Source organism: Phodopus roborovskii, unplaced genomic scaffold (genome assembly GCF_943737965.1).
Source record: "Phodopus roborovskii unplaced genomic scaffold, PHOROB, whole genome shotgun sequence".
Lineage (NCBI taxonomy): Eukaryota > Metazoa > Chordata > Mammalia > Rodentia > Cricetidae > Phodopus > Phodopus roborovskii.
Window position 1 is genome coordinate 690,360 of NW_026126575.1, and position 19,905 is coordinate 710,264.

Below are 19,905 nucleotides of genomic sequence, written 5' to 3' on the forward strand. Positions count from 1 at the left end.
TACTTTCAAGCCCCAGTTCACCACGGAGGGAAGTCAGAGCAGGAACTCAAATTGAAATTTGTAACAGAAACTATGGAGGAACTTTGCTTTCCACGTTTACTGAGCATTCTTATATAATCCAGGATCACCTGTCCAAGTGATGGTGACGTCCACAGTGTGCTGGGCCCTCCCACACCAATTAACAATCAAAGACATGCCCACAGGCTGGCTGATCTGGGCAAGCCCTTAGTTGAGGCTTTCTTCTCAGATAGCTGGAGGCTGCCTCAAGTGGACAATTAAAGCTAACTAGGGCAAGAACTAACCAATATATAAACCCAAACCCAGCAGCCTTAAGATTACTTGGTTGTAACAATGACAGTGTGCAGGCTCTGCTCTCTGGTCTCTCAAGTGCCTCTATTGTCCAGGGGAGAGGACACAAGACCCTTGGCTCTGTTGCCTTCTCTCTTGGGCTCATCTGTACACTGAACTGTCTTAGCCTGGGCCACAGCATCTATGGGGCTTCCTGGAACTCAGATCTCATTGGTTGTGGTCCACACTATTGGAGGTGAACTCTGAGGTGCATTCATTCCTCTTTTTTGCCACAGTGGACTCTGATCTTCTAGGAAATATAAGCACACATGGGCAGCCTTGTCTCTGCCCTGCAGCTCAGAGCATGTTGCTCAATCACTGTTTCTGGAAAACATGAGAGAGTGTGCTCCCTTAAAGGAGAAGGTGCAGGAAGCATTTCCTCTTGCTTCCAACATCCTTGTTCTCAAGGAAACACTGGGCACTTAATGCTGCAAGACTTGCTTCTGGTCTTCCAATCCTCTGGTGTAATGGGGGGCGACTAATTAAGATATTTAAAGTCTCTTCTTATACTACAGCAGCCTGGTTATAAGCAGTGAGGTGGGAAATCTGCTAGCATCTGGGATGGACTGAGGGCTAACTGATGCTTTTCCAGACCCTACTTAGGCCCATTCTGTTTCTCTGCCCAAGGTCCCAAGTCCATTCACTACCCCGGGTTGATATTTCCATTCTTAGCCTGATTCCTAAACTTATTTCCTGGACAGTGAGCTGACAAACTGAACACTGCATACACAATCTGTGTTGTTACAGCACAGGTCCATCACATGAGTGTTTGTTTATGTGTGGTAGGCATAACAGTCCTTAAAAAAAAATCACAAGACTGAGGAATTGTATTATCTTGAAAGAGATGGTTTTCAGAGGCCAAGAGAAATTAACAATTAGTTTTGTGGTAGCAGAATTCAGGGAATGTTCACCACCAGATGTAGAAAAATACGTTACAATTCTATCTAGTGTTACTGAGGGGAAATGATTGGCTGGCTGGTAGTGAACTGGGCAGGAAATGCAAAATCCACACTCAAATGCACATCTCACCTGCTTTCTTGCTTCCATTTACACACGTGTAATCAAGCAGGGACAGTAGCCCTGGGTGTGTGCTCTTTTCTTATAGAGAATTGTATGCAACACCATGAGAGAGGGGTGTGGCCTGGCTATATGGACCAAGGACTGAATGAAGAAGAAAACCTTCAGCACTTGGGAATGGAGCTTAGATGGAGGTAAAAGAAGGGGAATGCTGGGAAAGCCACGGGTGCAAAGAAGCCTAACAGGGCTTCATGGGGAGCCTTGTTAGGGACCTTGTTAGGGAGAGGACAGTGGAGGCTCCAGACAGTGGTGGTCTGCAGCTTCCTTTTGCTCTCTCTGGACCACAGACATGTAAGGTTACAATGCTGAAAGCAGCATGGCTCTTGGGCCTCAAGGAAAGCACACACACACACACACACACACACACACACACACACACGCACATACACACCACACAAATTTTTTCTTCTGAGACAGCCTTGGTTGTCCTGTCCTGGAACTCACTTTGTAGACCAGGCTGGCCTAGAATTCATAGAGATTCACCTGCCTCTGTCTCCTGAGTGCTGGGATTAAATGGACAGAATAACCAGGCAATATAACAGCAGATTTTTCATCTCAGACAGTGCTGAGGCAATATCATGGCAGTGAGTCCCAGCCATTATGTCCTTCTTGCTGGCTAGTCTCTGCCCTAAGGAGCATGGCTGTGTCGCCTTTATGCCCACAGCCACAGCATGTGTGCTCATTCTTTATAACCACGTCAAAGATACGTATTTTCCATAATATTTTATTAATAATTTGTGATATCTGGGGCCAGCAAAATGGCTCAGTAGATAAGGGTGCTTGCTGGCAAGCCTGGTGACCCAAATTTGACCTCCAGGACCCACATAGTGGAAAGAGAACTGACTCTTGCATGCTGTAATAAAAATTAAAGCGTTCAAGACATTGAAAAGAATGAAAATTGTATTGAGTTTAGCATTGTTTCAATGTGTTGTTTTCATAATATTGTGCATTTGATTTTTAAGATTTATGTGTCCCCGCTTGTCTATATGTGCATTACATGTGTGCAGTACCCAAAGAAACCAGAAGAGGGTGTCAGATCCCTTTGAATTGGAACTAGAAATGCATCCCTAAGGACTAACACTACAGAGGGGAGGGATGCTTGCCTTTTACATTTTAGTCTTCTGTTCTCATCCCAAGCCTTAAGATAAGTATCCCCATCAAAGCCAGGAAACCTTAGGAAGATGAGGAAAGACCCACACAGACAGATCAACGATCCTTCCCACAATACAGACTGAGTTTAATCTCATATCTGATTGTGGAGTTACTACTGCTGGCCTACTATAGCCTTAAGCTACAACTTTCACATCCCACAAGTGTAGCAAAGGTTACTGCTGAGGTGTTTGGAAGGAAGCACAATACATCAGAGATGAGATCTTTTAAAGAAACGAGACCTTCTGTGTTTCTTTCTCCATTCCAGCCTGAAACAGTTTTGTGCCTTTTACCTGACTAAGGCTAGTATTGTTTAAGGGACCATGTTTCTCAATATCTAAAGTGACAGCCACAGTAGGAATGCTAACAGGAGTAGATAAGGCCTAAGTGACTGACTCAGTGAGTTAGCAGAATATTTGGGCACAGCATGGTGTTGGGGTCGCTGCAGAACTCTGGGAAGTGGCACAGTAAAAATAAGTTCATGAACTCAGAAGCCCTGGCTTGGAGGAGGAGCATCTCTGGCCTCTACCTGGGCTATGGGCAAGCTGTTTTCAGCTGCCAGCAGGGTCAGTAGAGTCTGAGCAAGGCCATAGAGGTCAGTGTGTTGATGATGCTGTGATATTTTTAAGCTGGGAGACACTGAGGCAGCCTCCTAGGAGGGAAGGCAGAGGCTACCTACCATCACTGTCACAGATTCTGTTTTGAGTTACATCAGCCTTCCCTAGGATTGTATTTCTTTTCTATTTCTGGTAGAATGCCAGTGTATTTGGTATGAGCATGCCAAAATATTGGGGACTGTGGACAAAAAGGGCCGAAGAAGAGTTCCAGGGTGGGCATATTTGGGGATTTGCCACATACATCGTAATAATAAGGCCTACAGAGGCATTCTTCAGCCTAGTTCAATGGCATTTTTCAAGCTATTGCCTAAGCTCCTCCTGTTTTGGGGTGTGCCGCTTCCACCTAGAGGGGCGTTACTGTCCAGTGGATGCAGTTTACAAGAGCTGTCCCTGATTACCTAATCCTCACATGGTTTTAAAATGCAGCCCGATCTAAGAGCCCTAAACCAGGGACTCTCCAGAGGGACTTAGAAGAGGTGGAATGTAAGGAGACCAATGGGAAACAGCCCAGTTCCAAGTTCCTGGTTTTCTGCATGGGGATCTGAAGTTAAAGGATTTCCCCATTCCTTCAACTGACAGGGGAAGATGAGGCTTTGGCAGTGTTTGACGGGTCAGCTTCTTTCCACTGTATCTGTAGGCACAGGAGAAAGATGGAAGGGTGGATTTCAAGGTAAGCAATGAGGTGGGCTCAGGCGGAAGGAAGCTGGCAGGAGAAGAGAGACGCAGAGGGGATGGCAGGGATGGAGAGGGGAGGGCAGGGCTGTAGGGGGGCAGGGCACAGATGCAGAGAACAGGGATCCAGGGAAAAGCAGGGATGCAGAAGGGAGGGAAGAGATGCAGATGAGATCAGGGGTGCAGAGGGGAAAGCTAGTGAAAACTAATTTCCTAAGTAGCAGAGTGAGAAGATCCAGATGGGAGGCATAGGCTCGAAAGTGATCAGGGAATGCACCTGTCTGAGACCACAATGCTGGATGAGTCACTGTCTGTTTGCACTGGGTTCCAAACACAAACCACTAGTCAGTTCCTTGGTGTCTGGCTCTACAGTTCAGTGCTATGACAGGGATGGAGAATAGTATCTGAAGACTTTATTCTCGTTTCACTTTAAGGCATATCAAGTTCTAATTGGTCACTAGAGATGTCCAAAAGGTTAATTTGTGAAACTGTCCCCAAGATTCAAGAAAATGAATTAAATGTGACCTTCTGCTCACAAGGTCACTTAGAAACCAAGGGGGACAGGTTTTGTACAGAGAACATGAGAATGAACAAACCAAATCTTTATTCTTACCTGGGTCCAAATGTAATGATTTGTTTTGATCTAAAGGGCAAATGCAGAAGAGCTATAATTGCACAGAGGGATCGTTTATCTCTTTAATTGTGGTAAGTACCACGAGACATAACATTCTCTGTTACCATATTTTTATGAGCACAGATCAGCGATTTATATACTTCCACCATCATGCAACTCATTTCAGAATTTCTTTTTTTTTTACTAATCTCTTTCTCCTCTCTCTCTCTTACTCTCTCTCTCTCTCTCTCTCTCTGTGTGGGGGGGGTGTGTGGAGAGGTTAGAGGGTTAGAGGACAACTTGTGGGGTCAGTTCTCTCTTTCTACCATGTGGGTCCTGGGGATGGAGCCTGGGTAGTCAGGGTTTGTACTAAGTACCTTCACTAAATGAGCCATCTCACTAGCCCATGAGTTTATCTTGAAGAATATAGAAAGAGCTCTGTACTTAGATTCCTGATACCATTGATCCACTGTGATAGTAGTCTCTGTCAACTTGAGTAGACTTAGAATTACTTGGAGACACACTTCTGGGTGTGTCTCCAAAGAATTTTAACTGAGGAGGGAAGGTCTACATGGATGTGGGCCACACCAGCCCATGGGCTGGGGCCTCAGGCTGAATAAAGCAGGGAAAGCAAGGAGTTGTGATGAACACTAGCATTCATCTCTCCCTGCTCCCTGACAGGAAATGCCATGTGATAGCTACATCAGCCAGGGGCCATAATGGACTGAGTCCTCAAACTATGAGCCAAGATAACACTAATAAACCTTTCCTTCCAAGAAGCCACTTCCTGTTGAGCGTTTTGTTACAGTATCAGGAAAGTTACTGACAAAGGATACTGATGCATCCTTTGTTTTATGATATTTGGTATATATAAACATTGCCAACAACATACAAGTAAGGTATGATAACAGAAACATCATCCAATACAGTCCCTTTGGGTTGTGGGTGGGATCCTTCCCCTAAGATGAGTCAGCTTTTTATAATGCAGTTTGGAAAAAAGGCAAATTATGTACTGGGCACCGCTCTCCTGTTTGGAGTTACTCTCCATGGCTGCTTTTCTCTTCATCCTGGTTGGATACAGTGGGAGAAATGTACATGTAAGCAAGCACCAGAAGGATGAACAATGCAGCCCAGAGATGAGAGGAGAATCGAAGGAATATTGCTCTAGAAATCGAGGTGCAGCAGGAAATGGGGCGCTTGTGATGGAGCGAACATCAGTGACCTATGTTTCGAAGGCAGAGGAACTGATGAGAGCAGAAAAAGAAAATCTAAAAAACAAAATCCAAGAAATTTCAGCAAGAGGCGACAGTATGGTCATAGTGAAGAACACAGGGGTTGAACGATGGCTCAGTCTGTAAACCACATATCTTGAGAGCACAAGGACTTGAGTTCAATCCCCAGAGCCTATGTTTAAAAAAGAATGAGGTGTGATTTATGATCCCAGTGCTGGAAAGGCAGGGACAGAAGGATCTCACTGGCCAGCTAGCCTAGCCTAATTGCTAAGTTCCAGGCCAATGAGAGACTGTCTCAAAAGAGATGATGTTACTGGCAATGACATCCAAAGCTGACTTTGCTTTCCATATGCACCTGTACATACATGCACATGTATCTTCATACTCATGTGCATGTGTACACATAGAAACACAGTAGGTAGACATTACATCCAAATAGTCTTAGGATAGGGTATGCCTGGAGATGGCCTTCCATCCACTGGGATGCTGCAGGAACTCTGAGGTTTAGTTGAGTGAAGTGTTACACTCTGGAGACCCAGAGGCTTAGCTTCCAATAGTCACAGCTTAATAGGCAAAGACAAATAAAAAGAAGAAAATCTTAATGGCATCATTAGTTCCATGAGGAACTGTACTACCTCCATACCTGGGAGGTGAATGTGAGAGTTGAGGTTGGAGGAGGACTGGGTTAGGAAAGGTCTATGCCAGCCACCTTGGGGTCCATGACCACTTGGGGTGGGCTATTATGATGATGATCTGGGTGTTTTATGGAGACAGGCTGTATTAGTTGCTCTTCATATTATTGTGACCAAATACCTGACAAGAGCTAACTTGGGTGTGTGTGTGTGTGCGTGTGTGTGTGTGTGTGTGTATTCTGGCTCACAGTTTAAGAAGTCTATCATAGTGCGGAAGGCATGGCAGCAGGAATATGGGGCTGCTAGTCACACAGTGATGTAGTCAGCTAACTGGAAGCAGAGAGCAGGAAGCGGGATGGGCCAGGCCAGCAAACCAGAGCCCATTCCCAATGACCTACCTCCTCCAGTGAGGCTCCGCCCCCCAAAGATCCACAACTTTCCAAAAACAATGCCATCAGCTGGAGACCAAATGTTCAGACATATGAGCCTATGGGGGACATAGGTGGCAAGTGCAGGCTTCACTTTGGGCAGCTGGAGGTCACTGGCACAGCCACTGGGGACAAGCAGGTCCAAAGATCATGTGATGAGTTTAGTTTGGACATTTTGAACAAGATGCCTGTAAATGTGATGCCAGTGGTTCCCTGTAATAGGGCCTGGCCTGCACTTGCAGCTGCACCGAGGACGGCTGATCACATGAAATAGTCAGCCATTGAATTTAGTGACAGTCTGGGTTTGAGATGTGGAGAGGAGGGTTGGAGGTAACCTGGAGAAAAAGGCACACAGTACAGGCAAAATTGAGCAGGGGCTGGGGCAGTAAATTCACAGGACACTGGCCAGCAGGGATGGAGGTCAGATATGGGTGGGTGCATTATCTGTGTTTTCAGAAAGAGAATGTAAGGGCCTGATGTCTGGTCCCACTTTATGTCCCTATCTTGGATAAGCAGTGATTAAAAGGTCCTGGAGAGAGTGCTGTGGTTGGGAGGGAGAGGCCTCATGTGCACACACTTTGTAAGTGCCTACATGGCTCTAGCGGTTTCCTTAACATGGACATGCAGCTCAGCTACTGGGTCAAGTGACATTTCCCACACTTGGAGGAGGGGCAGACAGAATGACGGAGGGAGGTTTGGGGACCATGGCTCACAAAGACACCTTCTGTTAGTTAGAGGACTATGGGGTGCAGTCAGTCTCTCAGGGTGGAGGAACTTCCCAGAATCCTCTGAATGGGTCTCTGTGGGGAGGCCCTCTTTCCTGCACACCACACTCCCATTCCGGAAACACATGACTTCACCCAGCCCCAGTCAGGATCCCTGAAGTCAGGCCAACACAGAGTTTGGAGGGTACTTCAAACACTAGGGTGCAGGTCAAGGGTCAGCAATAAGGGTGGAGCAGTCAAGAACATCACAAATAGGAGAGGTTGTCTGTCTCCAGGATCTTTCCTCACACAGGAACCCTCAAATTTACAGAATGAGAGCACATGAATAAGACATGCTTCTTCCTTCCCAGGCAACAGGGGCTTAAAAACCAGATAAATTAATTTAAAATTATTTTGAAAATTGCAAAACAACCCTGCCTTGGACGCTGCTGCTGCTTCTTGTTATGAAAAGTTTATTTTGGGAAACACTTCCCACAGATATAAACCCAACATCATACAATTTATCAATGAATCCCAACTCCAGCAAATTGCTTTTGGATAATGATAACATCCAGCACTGTCTGTGCATTTCTCAAATCCCAAAAACATGTACTTTAATCTTTGCCTTCTACATGGCTATACCCAAAGGCTTTGCCTTCTACATGGCTATACCCAAAGGCTTTGCCATCAGTGGTCTTGCCCCCAGCTCATGCTGACTTTGTATGCTCTTAGGTTCAAGTGACCAAGCCTGGTTTATTTATTTTTTCTTAATTATTTATTTTTTTTTTTAAATTTTACATGTCGATCCCAGTTCCCTTTCCCTCTCTCCCTCCCTCCCCCAAGCCTGGTTTATGTTTTTGTATAAAAAATCCAAGATTTATCTCTTACTGTGACAGTTCCTAGTACCCCCTCCAAAACACACTGATGTGCCTGGGGTCTTCATGCAACCCTGGCCTATTGTGCTGGCCCACTTACCACTGTGCAGCAGAGGGGCCAGAACCACCAGAGCAGTGCCAGAGCCAGCAGCAGGAAGAGGATCAGCAGGGCAATTGCCAGGATGGAGCCATCTGACTGTGGGTGAAGAGAGGGTAGTCAGTGACAGGTGGAATGCCTGGGTTGTCCCATCCACTCCTCCCCCCCCCACAATGGTAGATCTGAGGCGTAGATAGGATCATAGTGCAATGCATACCCGAGTCAGGCTCCACCACCATTCAGGGTCGACACACTCTCTTTGGCTGATTTTTCAAGTGAAATAAGTTTGATGTTTCTTTATTTTGGGGTCATTCTGAATGATCCAGCTTACAGGTGCAGAGGTGGCTAAAGATTGCCCCTTGTCTCTGAGTGCTGTCTCCACCCTTAGAACAGATTTCAGACCCCAGGGCCTGGGGCTCTGGCCACAACCTGGGCTGATTCAGAGCAATCCCACTTAGAATTCAGCCCCACACTCTACACAGGAGTGTGTGCCTCTTAGGCTCTGGGTGGGTCTAGAGTCACTGGTGAGAGGCAACACAGGGCAGGGGACAGGGCCACTGCTGTCAACCTGCAGGTGAGGATAGAGTGGCAGTCATCTTATGTGGTCATGTGCGGTGGTGAAGCCAGGTAGCTGAGGTCAGTTTTACCCACATTTACACATTCCCAGACCAGTCCTGCATAAGGGCACAGTTGTAGCAGACACAAGTCCCACTTGTCATCAGTTGTCATGTTCTTAGACTGCTGATTTAGGAAGCACCTGGGATTACAAGCCTAAGTCCTTCCCTACTAACCACACAGTGCAGTAGCATCCTGGGGGCACGGGGTACCACTGTGCACATCAACAGCCACCTGAGTGAAACTGGTAGTCTCACATTTGGCCTAGGAACCATCAGGGATATTTGCTTAGCTAATAATATAACTAAGAAGGATGGCTGTGCAAATTCTTAATGCACAATATCAAGCTATGAGCTATAATGCTGGAACACAGTGTCAAATAACATTTAAATGGGAGAAACAATTCCTGGTAAAAGAGATTTCTGCACACTCCAGTCAAGAGTGAGGGGAAGAAAGGTTGCCTCTGCTACTTACTAACAATTTCACAAGTAACTTTTTGTTTGTTTTGAGACAGGGTCACATGTGTTTCAGGCTGGTCTTGAACTCATTATTTGGCTGAGGCTGATCTTGAACTCCCGATCCTTTCATCTCCATCTCTCAAATGCTAGAGTGCTAAGAATATAGGCGTCTTCCCCACACTGAGCATTTTCATTGATATTTTATTGGTATGTGCGGAAATGTTAAAGTTCCTTCACTGGTAGGATGATTTACTTCTTTTTAAGATCTGTATTTTCTCTTTCCTTTAAAATTTCTTCATAATGAGAAATATCCCGAGACATTCTTTAGAATATTCATGTGGGAGTCTGCTCTGGGGTATTAGAGTGTGATCACATAGAAGGTTATCCAGTCAGCCATCTGTGGGCTCCACAGCTGGGCTCAGGAGGATGGAGGCTTGCCACCCAGCTGTATCATCACCATAATCTTTATGATCTTTAGGGAGACCATTTACAGCTCTACCAGGCTCTCAAGGCTGTCCCCCCCCACAGCTACACAGGAGGGAGGCTGGGGGGGCCTTCCAGGGCGGCCCCACAAGCTAATGGCAGAGCCAGTAGGGCTCTGGAAGAGGTTTAAAGGCCACTCTTATTCCCTGGAACTTTCTGGAATGTCTTTGACCAAAAAGCCAGGGAACTAAACACCCTTGGCTCCAGCCAAGAGGCCAATGTGGGATGGCCCTCAAGAGAGCCAGGCCTCAGGATCAGGTGCAGGGCTGGGCAGCCAAAGTGTGGAGTGGGGATCCAACAGCAGACAAGGTCATGGTAGAAGGGCCCAACAGAGTTTCTAGAAGTCACATTTTTTTGGAGGGTGGGGTAGGGTTTGAGACAGGGTTTTCCTGCATTGCTTTGGAGCCTGTCCTGGAACTCACTCTGTAGACCAGGCTGGCCTTGAACTCGCAGAGATTTGCCTGCCTCTGCCTCCCAAGTGCTGGGGGACACCAACGCCTGGCCACGTGTTACTTAAGAGCGAGTCTTGTGGCCTGTCTGTCTCTGTATTCTAGATGACAGAGAGAAGTAAGAAAGCCGCTTCCCCTGTGTCAACTGATGACAGAAGGAGCACATGACACTAGTGGAGAGGAGAGGGCCAGCCAGGTCATCTCATAGAAGTGAGCACTTCAAACGCCAGACTGGAGCTTCCCTCTGTTTACCCCATAGCAACCAACACAGTGCATGTTTCAGGTCGTAAACCTGTCTGCACTTGGGATAATAAGTGGTCTGGTCACCAAGAGGCTTGTAAAAGTTCAGCCTTCCATAAAGACTGCAGGCTACAGCTAGTCACATTGTACATGACACCCTCCTCCCTCATTGTTTCTGCCTCAGATAAACTGAAGCAGAGGCTAAGATGCATGCTTCTGCATTCCCATGGAAGATGGGGCAGTTTTTGTGGAGGCCAAGATGAAGGACTGGCTCATAGGACTGGCTGATGGAAGGGAAAGAAGCTTCTAAGACATCCAGTGTGGATATTGTCTGCTGGCTCTGCTGTAGCCCATAGGTGTTATATTCCACACAGCTGCATTGGGAGAAGAGGTTTAGCAAGGAGCCCTACTCACATGCCAAGGCTCAGGGTCAGGTATTTAAACATTTTCTTGTGCCTTGGAGAAATCTGCTGCCGGGGGCCCAAGTGCTTCCTGAAGTCATTGGTGCCACGTTCACAAATGCCACTACCAAATAATAAAGTGTGCACTTTGTTTTCTAGAAATAGACCAGGAGCTAATGGTTCACCAGGAACTGACACGAACAGCAAGTGTGTGTTGTGCCTCTACTCTGTGTTTGGTGGACAGAGCTGAGGGACAGTTCCAGCTGACTAGACAGGCCCCAAGTGCTCACAGTCTATGGGGTGATCTAAGCCACAGTGCAGAAGGACATGGCTACTCAATGCCTGCATACCTGGCACAGAACTAAATGCTTTCTTCTTTGCACATTCGGACAGGATGATAATAATGGCAATAAGAATAATTACAAATAGCTAATATTTATTGGGCAATTATGTGCATGGATTATCTTTATTCTTTCTCTGTGCTAGGCTAGCAATTTCATTCTTGTCAATAATTGGATGAACTTTAAACTTTTTTATTTTCCCTACCTTATAGTTAAATATACTGAGGTACGGAGATCCAGAGAAACTCTGAAGGCTTACAGAAAGTTCCAGGTTTTGTTTTTACATGGAGTTATAGTCTCAGAGTCTCTCTGTAGCTTAGGCTGTCCTAAATTTCCCTCTTCGCACATCAGCCTTATGAATGCTAGGGAAGCCAGAATTCAAGTGTGGGCAATGGGGCTCCCAGGTGTAAGCAGCAGGCTCTTGCCATCAACAAGCTACCCTGTGCTGGAGACAGTGCCTGGAAGCCAGTGGTTCACACACAAGAGATGACTCTTGGGTAGCCACCCTTCAAGAACAGAGAGAGACTGGCAATCCTGCTCAGAGGCAAGCACAAAGTTTGCTCACGAAGGTGTGAGTGGGGATCCATGCACTTGGGTGTGTGGAGGCCTGTTAAAAGTATGTTTTTCCTCCAGTCTGGTCCCTCAGCTGCACCAGCCCCAAGTAACACACAGAGATGCTGTATTATATATAATTCTGTTGGCCTGTTACTAGTATTTCTTATTGGCTAGCTCTGTCTTAAATATTAACCCATTTCTATTAATCTAAGTATTTCCATGTGGTCTCATCTTACGGGAGAGAGGGGCTGGATCTCTGTTCTCTCAAGTCTCTACATGTTGACTCCTCCCTACACCTTCCTTTCTCCTCCTAGTCTCCTAGTCCTGCCTATCTTGCTTTCCTATTGGCGGACAGTTCATTAACTAATACGAGAAACATATTAAAGAACAACATCTCCCATCAGAGGCAGGTAGAAGGCAGCTAGATTTGCTGTGAGAGGCCACTCAGGGCAAATGGAGGTCTGCTACTTCTATCTACAACCAAGGGGAACTCTGGGTAGCTTTAACCTGGGGGTTCTGTGACCCCCGTGGTCAAGTTTGTTTTCTGGGAAATCGACATTGTTTAATCTGTAGGGTTCCAGAGCATGGGGAGAAGCTTAGGGATCAGGGCAAGCTATGGCAGTCTGTCAGGTTCTTATGACTAGACAAGGTCAGTCCTAACCTTTTAACTCAAGTGCTCATCTTAAGGACCACGCTGGGCAGTGCCTTGTATTTCCTAGATTCTCAGTGTGGGGCTCAGTGCCTCAGGCTTAGAACTATCTCAGTTGCTCTAAACAGGTCATTCTTTTTCCATCTTCATCAACATCCCACAGCAAGGTCCTCACAACTCCACTCTTCCCCGCATGATCTGTCTGTGGCCAAGAATTGTCTGGAATATTCCAGAATACACACCAGGCTGTGGCCTGGTAGTATAGAACGTATCTATTTTGTGCTCTGTGCCTTGCTCTGGGGCAGACTGCCAAGCCTCCTTTAGGTCTGACCTCCAGAGTATCCCCAGCTCACTCTGAGCCTATTCTGTTTTAAATGACACTGGCTATAAAAGGCTTCTTCCTGGGTTTGCATCCAGAAGGCTTGGGGGGTGAGGGGGTGCCATTGCAACCTGACTCTGGACCAGTATGTGCTAGGCCTCTGCCCTGCCTGTCTACCAGGCCTATGTGGACACACCCTGTGGTTCATCGAGGCCATTTGATAACGGTGTCTGCCAGGCCCTGTCCTGGCTGGCTGTGTTAACTCAGACTATACCCTACTATAAGTTATTACACAATGCATATAAGCATACTTGTTAAAAGGCTACACCTTGCCTGAGAAGACTCCATTTTACATGTTATTTCCTGACTCCATTTTGAAGGAGAAGGAGGAATGCACCTCCTAGGTGGACCAGAAACTGCATTATCTGTCAGGCGTGACCACCCCAGCACAGACCAATGCATGATGTCTTCCTGAGCAGGGATGGAGCCACCCTATAAGTTCACTGGGAGTGAGTAATGATCATAGAGGCACATGGATATATTAAAATCCTATCACAGAAACCAGGCCCAAGAAGTTATTAGATACATCAGACCAGGGAAAGGGTGTAACTTCTTCATCTGGACCCCATTAAGCCATGAACACACAATACTTGGTTGGTATGGCGCCATACCAATCTATTATCTAATACTTGCTGAGTGCATCATAGACCGACAAGTGAAAGACTCTGACTGTCCCTGGAGTTTCAGTTTGTTTGGGTATCATTGACACTGTCTATACAACTGCCTGCCCATCCACCTGTTTACCCATCTGGTCCTGGACCTAAACCACTTCCAGCTCCAGGCACTTGCTCAGTCTTTCACTCACAGCTGTAATACTGTTGCTCTCACAGCCCAATACTAGCAGCAACCTCTGCCCACCACTGGTCCAGCTCTTCAACAGACTCTGTCTTGGCTCACTCCTAACAACTCCTGAATGCTGCTGCAGGCTCTTTAACTTGTATTTATTCTTTAAACCACACATATGCATGTAGATATATGGATTGTGTGCTGTGATATTGGAGTTAATATTAGTTATAAAGATTGACATAAAAGAACCTGCCTTTGTCTAAGCCAGGCCACCAGGGTAGGCAGATTGTAAGACAAATAGGTGCCACTGAAACAGCTAAACCATGCGAATTATTGTTATTCAACAAATGCTGACACTGTGGGAGGACTCAAAACTGTTTGCCTATGTTTTTACCACAGTGTGTTCAGGACACCAGTGCCTAAGCAAAGCAGGTGGCCAAGGCAACAAACAGTCTGTAGGGTATACTGTACAGCTGGGGAGTGCTTAGTTTCTTCAATGAGCAATTTCAAGCCTGCTCACTCACACAGAGCTGCTACTGAACATGCAGACAGGTGGTATTAAACCCAAAGGTGAGAGGTGCTCAACCCTGCTTCTTCTCAGAGGAGCACAGTAGTTGGGGTGTCGTCCTCTGAATGTTCCATTCATCTGGCCTCCCCAGGCTCACAAAATGAGGGCATCCTCTTTCTTTAAGACAAGGAGGGCACTGTGCTCAAAGGTAAAGATTTGCAAACATAAAAAAATGAAAGCATGTTTTGGTGGGTGGAGTCCCAGGATTTTGGATTTTGGATTTCTTACACACATCATGGCAGGGGTGGTGGTGGTGTGGGATCATGTCTGGGCTTGTTTGCTGTAGGAGACAGAGGCCTCCAGATGATACAAAACCCAACACCACTGCCCTTTTCTGTTTTGTTTTGCTGGTTGCCATAGTAAAGGGAGGAGGAATTAGCAGAAGGCTAGGTTTGGTCAATGTAAAGAAAATTGAAACCCCGTCTTCAAACTGGGCTGTGCTGGGAATCTGCCTGGTGCCCATGGTGTGGAGTGCATCAGAGAAAGCATCTGCGTGCAGGGCCTGGGGACTGTGCCAGTTAAGAGGACCATTCCTTTTCTACTCTTGAGGTTTCCTCCTGTGTCGGGGCAGAGTGTGTGTTATTCCAGGTCTGTCGCTTCCTCTCTATTCACTCAGCAAATAGGGAATGCTTGGATCTGCCCTGCCTTGTCTCTGGAGTGTGCTGCCCCAGGGTGGATTGCCCTGGCTGTCCTACATCTGCAGGATTTGTGAGGCCTCATGCTTCCACCATTTAAGGAGGGGCTCTCTAGATTAAGAGAAGAAGAGTCTCCCTAGGACCTTGGAAAGCAAGGGGCCCCAAATTCTAACTAAGCAGGTTTTTTTTTTTTTGGTAACTCACCCCCTGATTAGGGTCTTTTCTGGCCAGGCCCATGTCCAGTGTGGGTTGATAAACGTGTTCAACACAGTTCCAGCCTATTTTTGGCTACATCCAGCCAGGCTTTACTCCAAATGTCTTAAAGACAACATTGAGATTCTCCTATGTCAGTTTACTCACAACTGAGGCAGGAGGAGGAAGACAGGCTTTATTGTCCCAACTAGGTAGTCCCTAATATCTTCAACCCTAGCATCAGTCCTGGTGATTGCAGCAATGGTGTTTTGAGATCGCACACTATAGGAGAGATGGGACAAGAGCCTGTGCTCGTGGGCTGTGGCTTTGCAGCAGTTCTGAGGTCTCTGCTAACTTGGGTAATCTCAATGCTCAGAATCATTGAAGCTGCTTGTGTTTTCGGAGGGCTGGGCTGTCTGGCAGACACCTAAAATTTAAAATCAGTAAAATTCTTATTGGTCTCTGCTGGTGGCTCTTGAATGTTTGACTGATTGAAGGATATCCAGCTGATCTTTCTCCAGGACATCTGGGGACAGGCTGGTGACAGGGGGCTCCAATGTTTTCCCCTTCTCTTCCTTCCCATAACCTCCCTTTCTCTGCTACCAAGTCATCTGACTCTGAGACACACTGATGGCCCTGAAGGGAAAGAGATCCTCCAGCCAAGGGCATTCTGGCCACTTGAAGTGAGAGACCTATCCTGTTGTACTGACCACCCTCATTGGGGGCGTGGGAACAAGTGTGGGTGTGACCGGTGGAGTCTAGGTCTGGGTCCCAACCTGGATGCACTCTCTTAGTTCCAAGTTGGAGACAGAGAAGACCCGTGGACAACCTTGGGGTGGGAACCTGCGGCGGTCCGTCTGTTTCTAGTGTAAGTGAATTTTCCCCAAATAAACCTCAATCAGGCTGTATTGTGTTCCAGAATCTTACTATCCACTTTATCTGGTGTCAGGAGTGGGATATAGAATTTTCATGGGACCTTGGAATTTAGGTTTCACCTAGCCAGCGGTCTGCACCACCACTGGAGAAGAGCTGAGATGTGATCTCAGGAAGAGATGACGAGAGTCTGACGTTCTCGGTAAGATAAGGCCATGTAGAAATACATATATTAGTGATTATGGGTTAATATTTAAGAAAGAGCTAGGCAGTAAGAAATGCTAGTAATTGGCCAACAGCTTTATAACTAATAGAGTCTTTGTGTGTTATTTTGAGACTGACTTGGCTCTGGGACCAGGGTGGTGGGAAACTGCTCCTAACAGCCACCCACCTGTGACATCATGGCAATCTGCTAAATGTTCTAAATGGGGCTGCTGCTGGTGAGAGGAGCATGCTCTCAGTCAGGGACTATGAGCATGTCAGCTAATCCCTGTTTCAAGCAGGACACTCTTAGAGTGAGCAGAGGGTCACAGGGCAGGGGGTACAGGAGGGCATGGGGCTCCCTCTGGCCAGTGCTCTGTAAGAGTCACATTCCAAGGCTCTGAGTAATGTAGGACCTTTCTAGCTGGCTGCTTAGAACTCTGTTTCTGCTCAGACAGAGCCAGTGGAGCATGGGCAAGTTTTATTTTGAAAGATGAAATTTAAGTCATTTTATTGCTGCTGAGAAGTTCTGGATGGGCAAGGCTGGAAAATAAAATCCTCTCTTCTGAAGCTTGTATTTTCTCATATAATTTTTGGCTTATCTGCCATACCTATCTCCTTACTTCACTGAAACTCTATTCCCTGCACCTGTGTCAGTTGGCCCCGCCCCTTCTCCCATCTCTGATCACTCCTTCCCAGTTTTTTCACAAGCTTCTGCTGGCATGTGGCTCTGGAAAAGCTGTCATGCTCTATGGAGCCATCATTCTCCACTCTCCCCACCATTAAAAACTCTTTAATTTCCTTAACCATAGCTATGTCTTCATTTGATGGTGTTGGGTTGGCATGAAGTCTGGTTATAGTGCTGTGTGACTCATGGACCCGTCCTTGGGCTGGTCTTTTTTTCTAGCTCTCTCCAGAAGTGGCTCATTTTATCTTGAGCCTAGACTGGTCCCCTGCTTTCCCTCCCACTGCCATCTTAAGCACAGTGGTCCAGGCTGAGCTTGCATTTCCCCCTCTGTCAGCCCTAGCTGGAACCCTGCAGTTAAGTGGATTTTCTTCTTCTACCCTGTGCTACAGTGTGTTCTGTCTCTCTGACCCATACCCTAATTTAATCTGCCTCTGCCCCTTCCACTGCCTGAAGAGATTTGGAATCTCCAAGTGCCCTGCCTTATAGGTACAGTATAACCCCAGGGTTTTGGCATTCTACTCCATTCAGAACCATGACACCTAACTTGTTCCTCTTCAGCTGCTTGTCAGTGCTTACAAATGACACACTCCTTTCTTCAGAAAAGAGTATCACATGTATAGACAAGCTCACAAGTTTCTTACTAAAGTTTCAAGGAATCTATCAAATCCTTAGGACCCACCCCAGAACATGTGGGTGCATGGTTCTGGCCATTCCTCACCAACCCTTTCTCATTTCTCTACTGCCCCCAGGTCTTTCCTTACTTGGTGTTTTGACAATGTTCAGCAGCACTTGGCACTGTGTCCACTTTTCTCCCAGTTTCTTCCTGAAACACCCTATTGCTTGGGCAACTGACTTTTGGTGCTAGCTGAGCCCTATGTCTTTCATACTTGGCACTTATGAAGCACCTGCTGTGTGCCTGGCCATCTCAGGGACCACCAAAAACACAGAGATGGGTATAGTTTCTGCAGCCCCAAACCATGTAGCTGGGTGGGGAAGACAGCACTTGGTGACAATGCTGAACTCTGGCATCTGTGCTTACCATAGCTCTGTCTGAGAATCTCTCGTCTTCAGGGTTCTCTCCCTCATTCACTGACCGTGAGAACCTGGAGCACACATCTGATTTAGTCACGTTTCTACTCTTAAGCCTAGTACAGTGTTTCAGATGATAGGACTGACTGAAAATAGTCACTTAACTATTGCTTAGATAGGAAGAAATGAGAACATAGCAGGTTAGTGCCTATTACAGCGTCCCCCCCGAGGTTGTGCCCCTGCCACAGACCCTTGATGGGAATGCTGTCCCATCCCCTCAAATGAACATGGGGAATTTGGCAGGCCATCCAACCCCTTCTACCTTCTCTACAAATACAAAACTAAGACAATCACTCCTTCTCAGGCCTGACTGATTACCTAAGACAAGTCTGTTCAAGTGCCGACAGCTGTCCTTTAGTCCCCATGACTGGCTTTCCTGTTTTCTCCTTGATTCCATGATCCATGGGTTTCTACTGCTGTGCCTGGGCTTGGCTCAGGAGGATGAGTTTAATTCCTGTGAACAACCTCATGCTAACTATGACTGGAACTACAGTGTGTGCGTGTGTGTGTGTGTGTGTGTGTGTGTGTGTGAGAGAGAGAGAGAGAGAGAGAGAGAGAGAGTTGGGGGGTCCTTGGTAACATATTTGAGAAACCCAAATCCATAGCTTGCTACCCAGGTGTCCATGGAAACACAACCTAAGGGCCTTGCTGAGGCTGACTGAACACTAGCGGGGGTGACATAACTAAACATGGAGATTCATTCTTGCCACCTGAGAGGCAGAGACGACAATGACATTGACTGCACTGGAGACATTATGGTCCTCATCTGGAAAAGTGGGCAGTACAGAAACCCCCCGGTTTGAACTACCTCAGTCTCTGTTTGAATTCCTTCAAACACAGGTCTGGGAAACAGGAGGCGGTTCCCATGGGGAACATAAGGGAATTCCCACATCTGAATTGAATGTATGTAAGTGAGGTGCTTTGAAAGCTGAGACTAGGCTACAGCTACCAGAGACTCTGATACCCACTGACAGGTCTCTCCTCATGTGATTCCCAGCTTGAAAGCCCACCTCCTGCCTCCACAACTGAAGGAATTTTTAAAAATAAAATAATGACAAATTATCTGTTGTCCTTACTGAGGATATTCAAATATGTCTTTAAATTCTAGCAGTTTCTAAGCAAAGTACAGGAGCCATTTGGAATAATGACAATATTTTCAATATTTGAAGGAAGCCTGTGGCTTTTTAAGTACTCAGAAATACAGATATGTAAACTATATATACATACATACATACATTTCAGTCCTGAAATGAATCCTAGCCCCACTAGGAAGGCAGGGCAGAGTCACAGGGTTGACTCAGAGAGAAACACAGGTTGTAGGTAGCTCAATTGTAGAGGAAGAGATAACAAAGTCAGAGTTCAGGACACAATCTGTGGTATGTCCACTCAGTCCTTGGCTGGCCCTGGAGGCACAGCAAAACTGAGTGGGTAGAAAGAGAGGAGGGCATTCCAGAAGAAAGATGGGCCATAATCAAAAGTCCAGGTAGGATGGGGGGGGTGGCATGGAATGCAGGAGCTCACCACATGGTATCTGCAGGAGATCGGACTCACTCTACAATTTTAAGGGCCACCATGTCTTCTTGAAGACAGTCTTAAGAACATCAAGAGCTATGGGTACCTTTTCTAAGTCCATGAATTTAGATGATACAGATAGAACAACACTGCTGTCACGCTTCCAGACTTGAGAGCAAAGCCATTTTCCTGGTGTTGGGTGTGTTTTAAAGAATCCTAGGAAATATTTTTGATTGTTGCTTATTCAAGTGTCTTTTAATCTTGGAAGAAACTGAACAAAATATTAAGGCCACTGCTCTGGGCACTGAGTAAATGAGCATCTGCTTTAGAAGCCAAGAAGAAGGCAA

At 46.5% G+C, this 19,905-nt stretch overlaps 1 protein-coding gene across 1 annotated transcript in view; it reads right to left on the reverse strand.

The window, feature by feature from the left end:
* Positions 1–19,905, reverse strand: part of Antxr1 (ANTXR cell adhesion molecule 1) — a 177,736-nt gene that overhangs the window by 59,860 nt on the left and 97,971 nt on the right. The window contains exon 13 of the mRNA XM_051203441.1: positions 8,448–8,543. Coding sequence (XP_051059398.1) covers positions 8,448–8,543 — 96 coding nt within the window. The remainder of the gene's footprint in view (positions 1–8,447; positions 8,544–19,905) is intronic.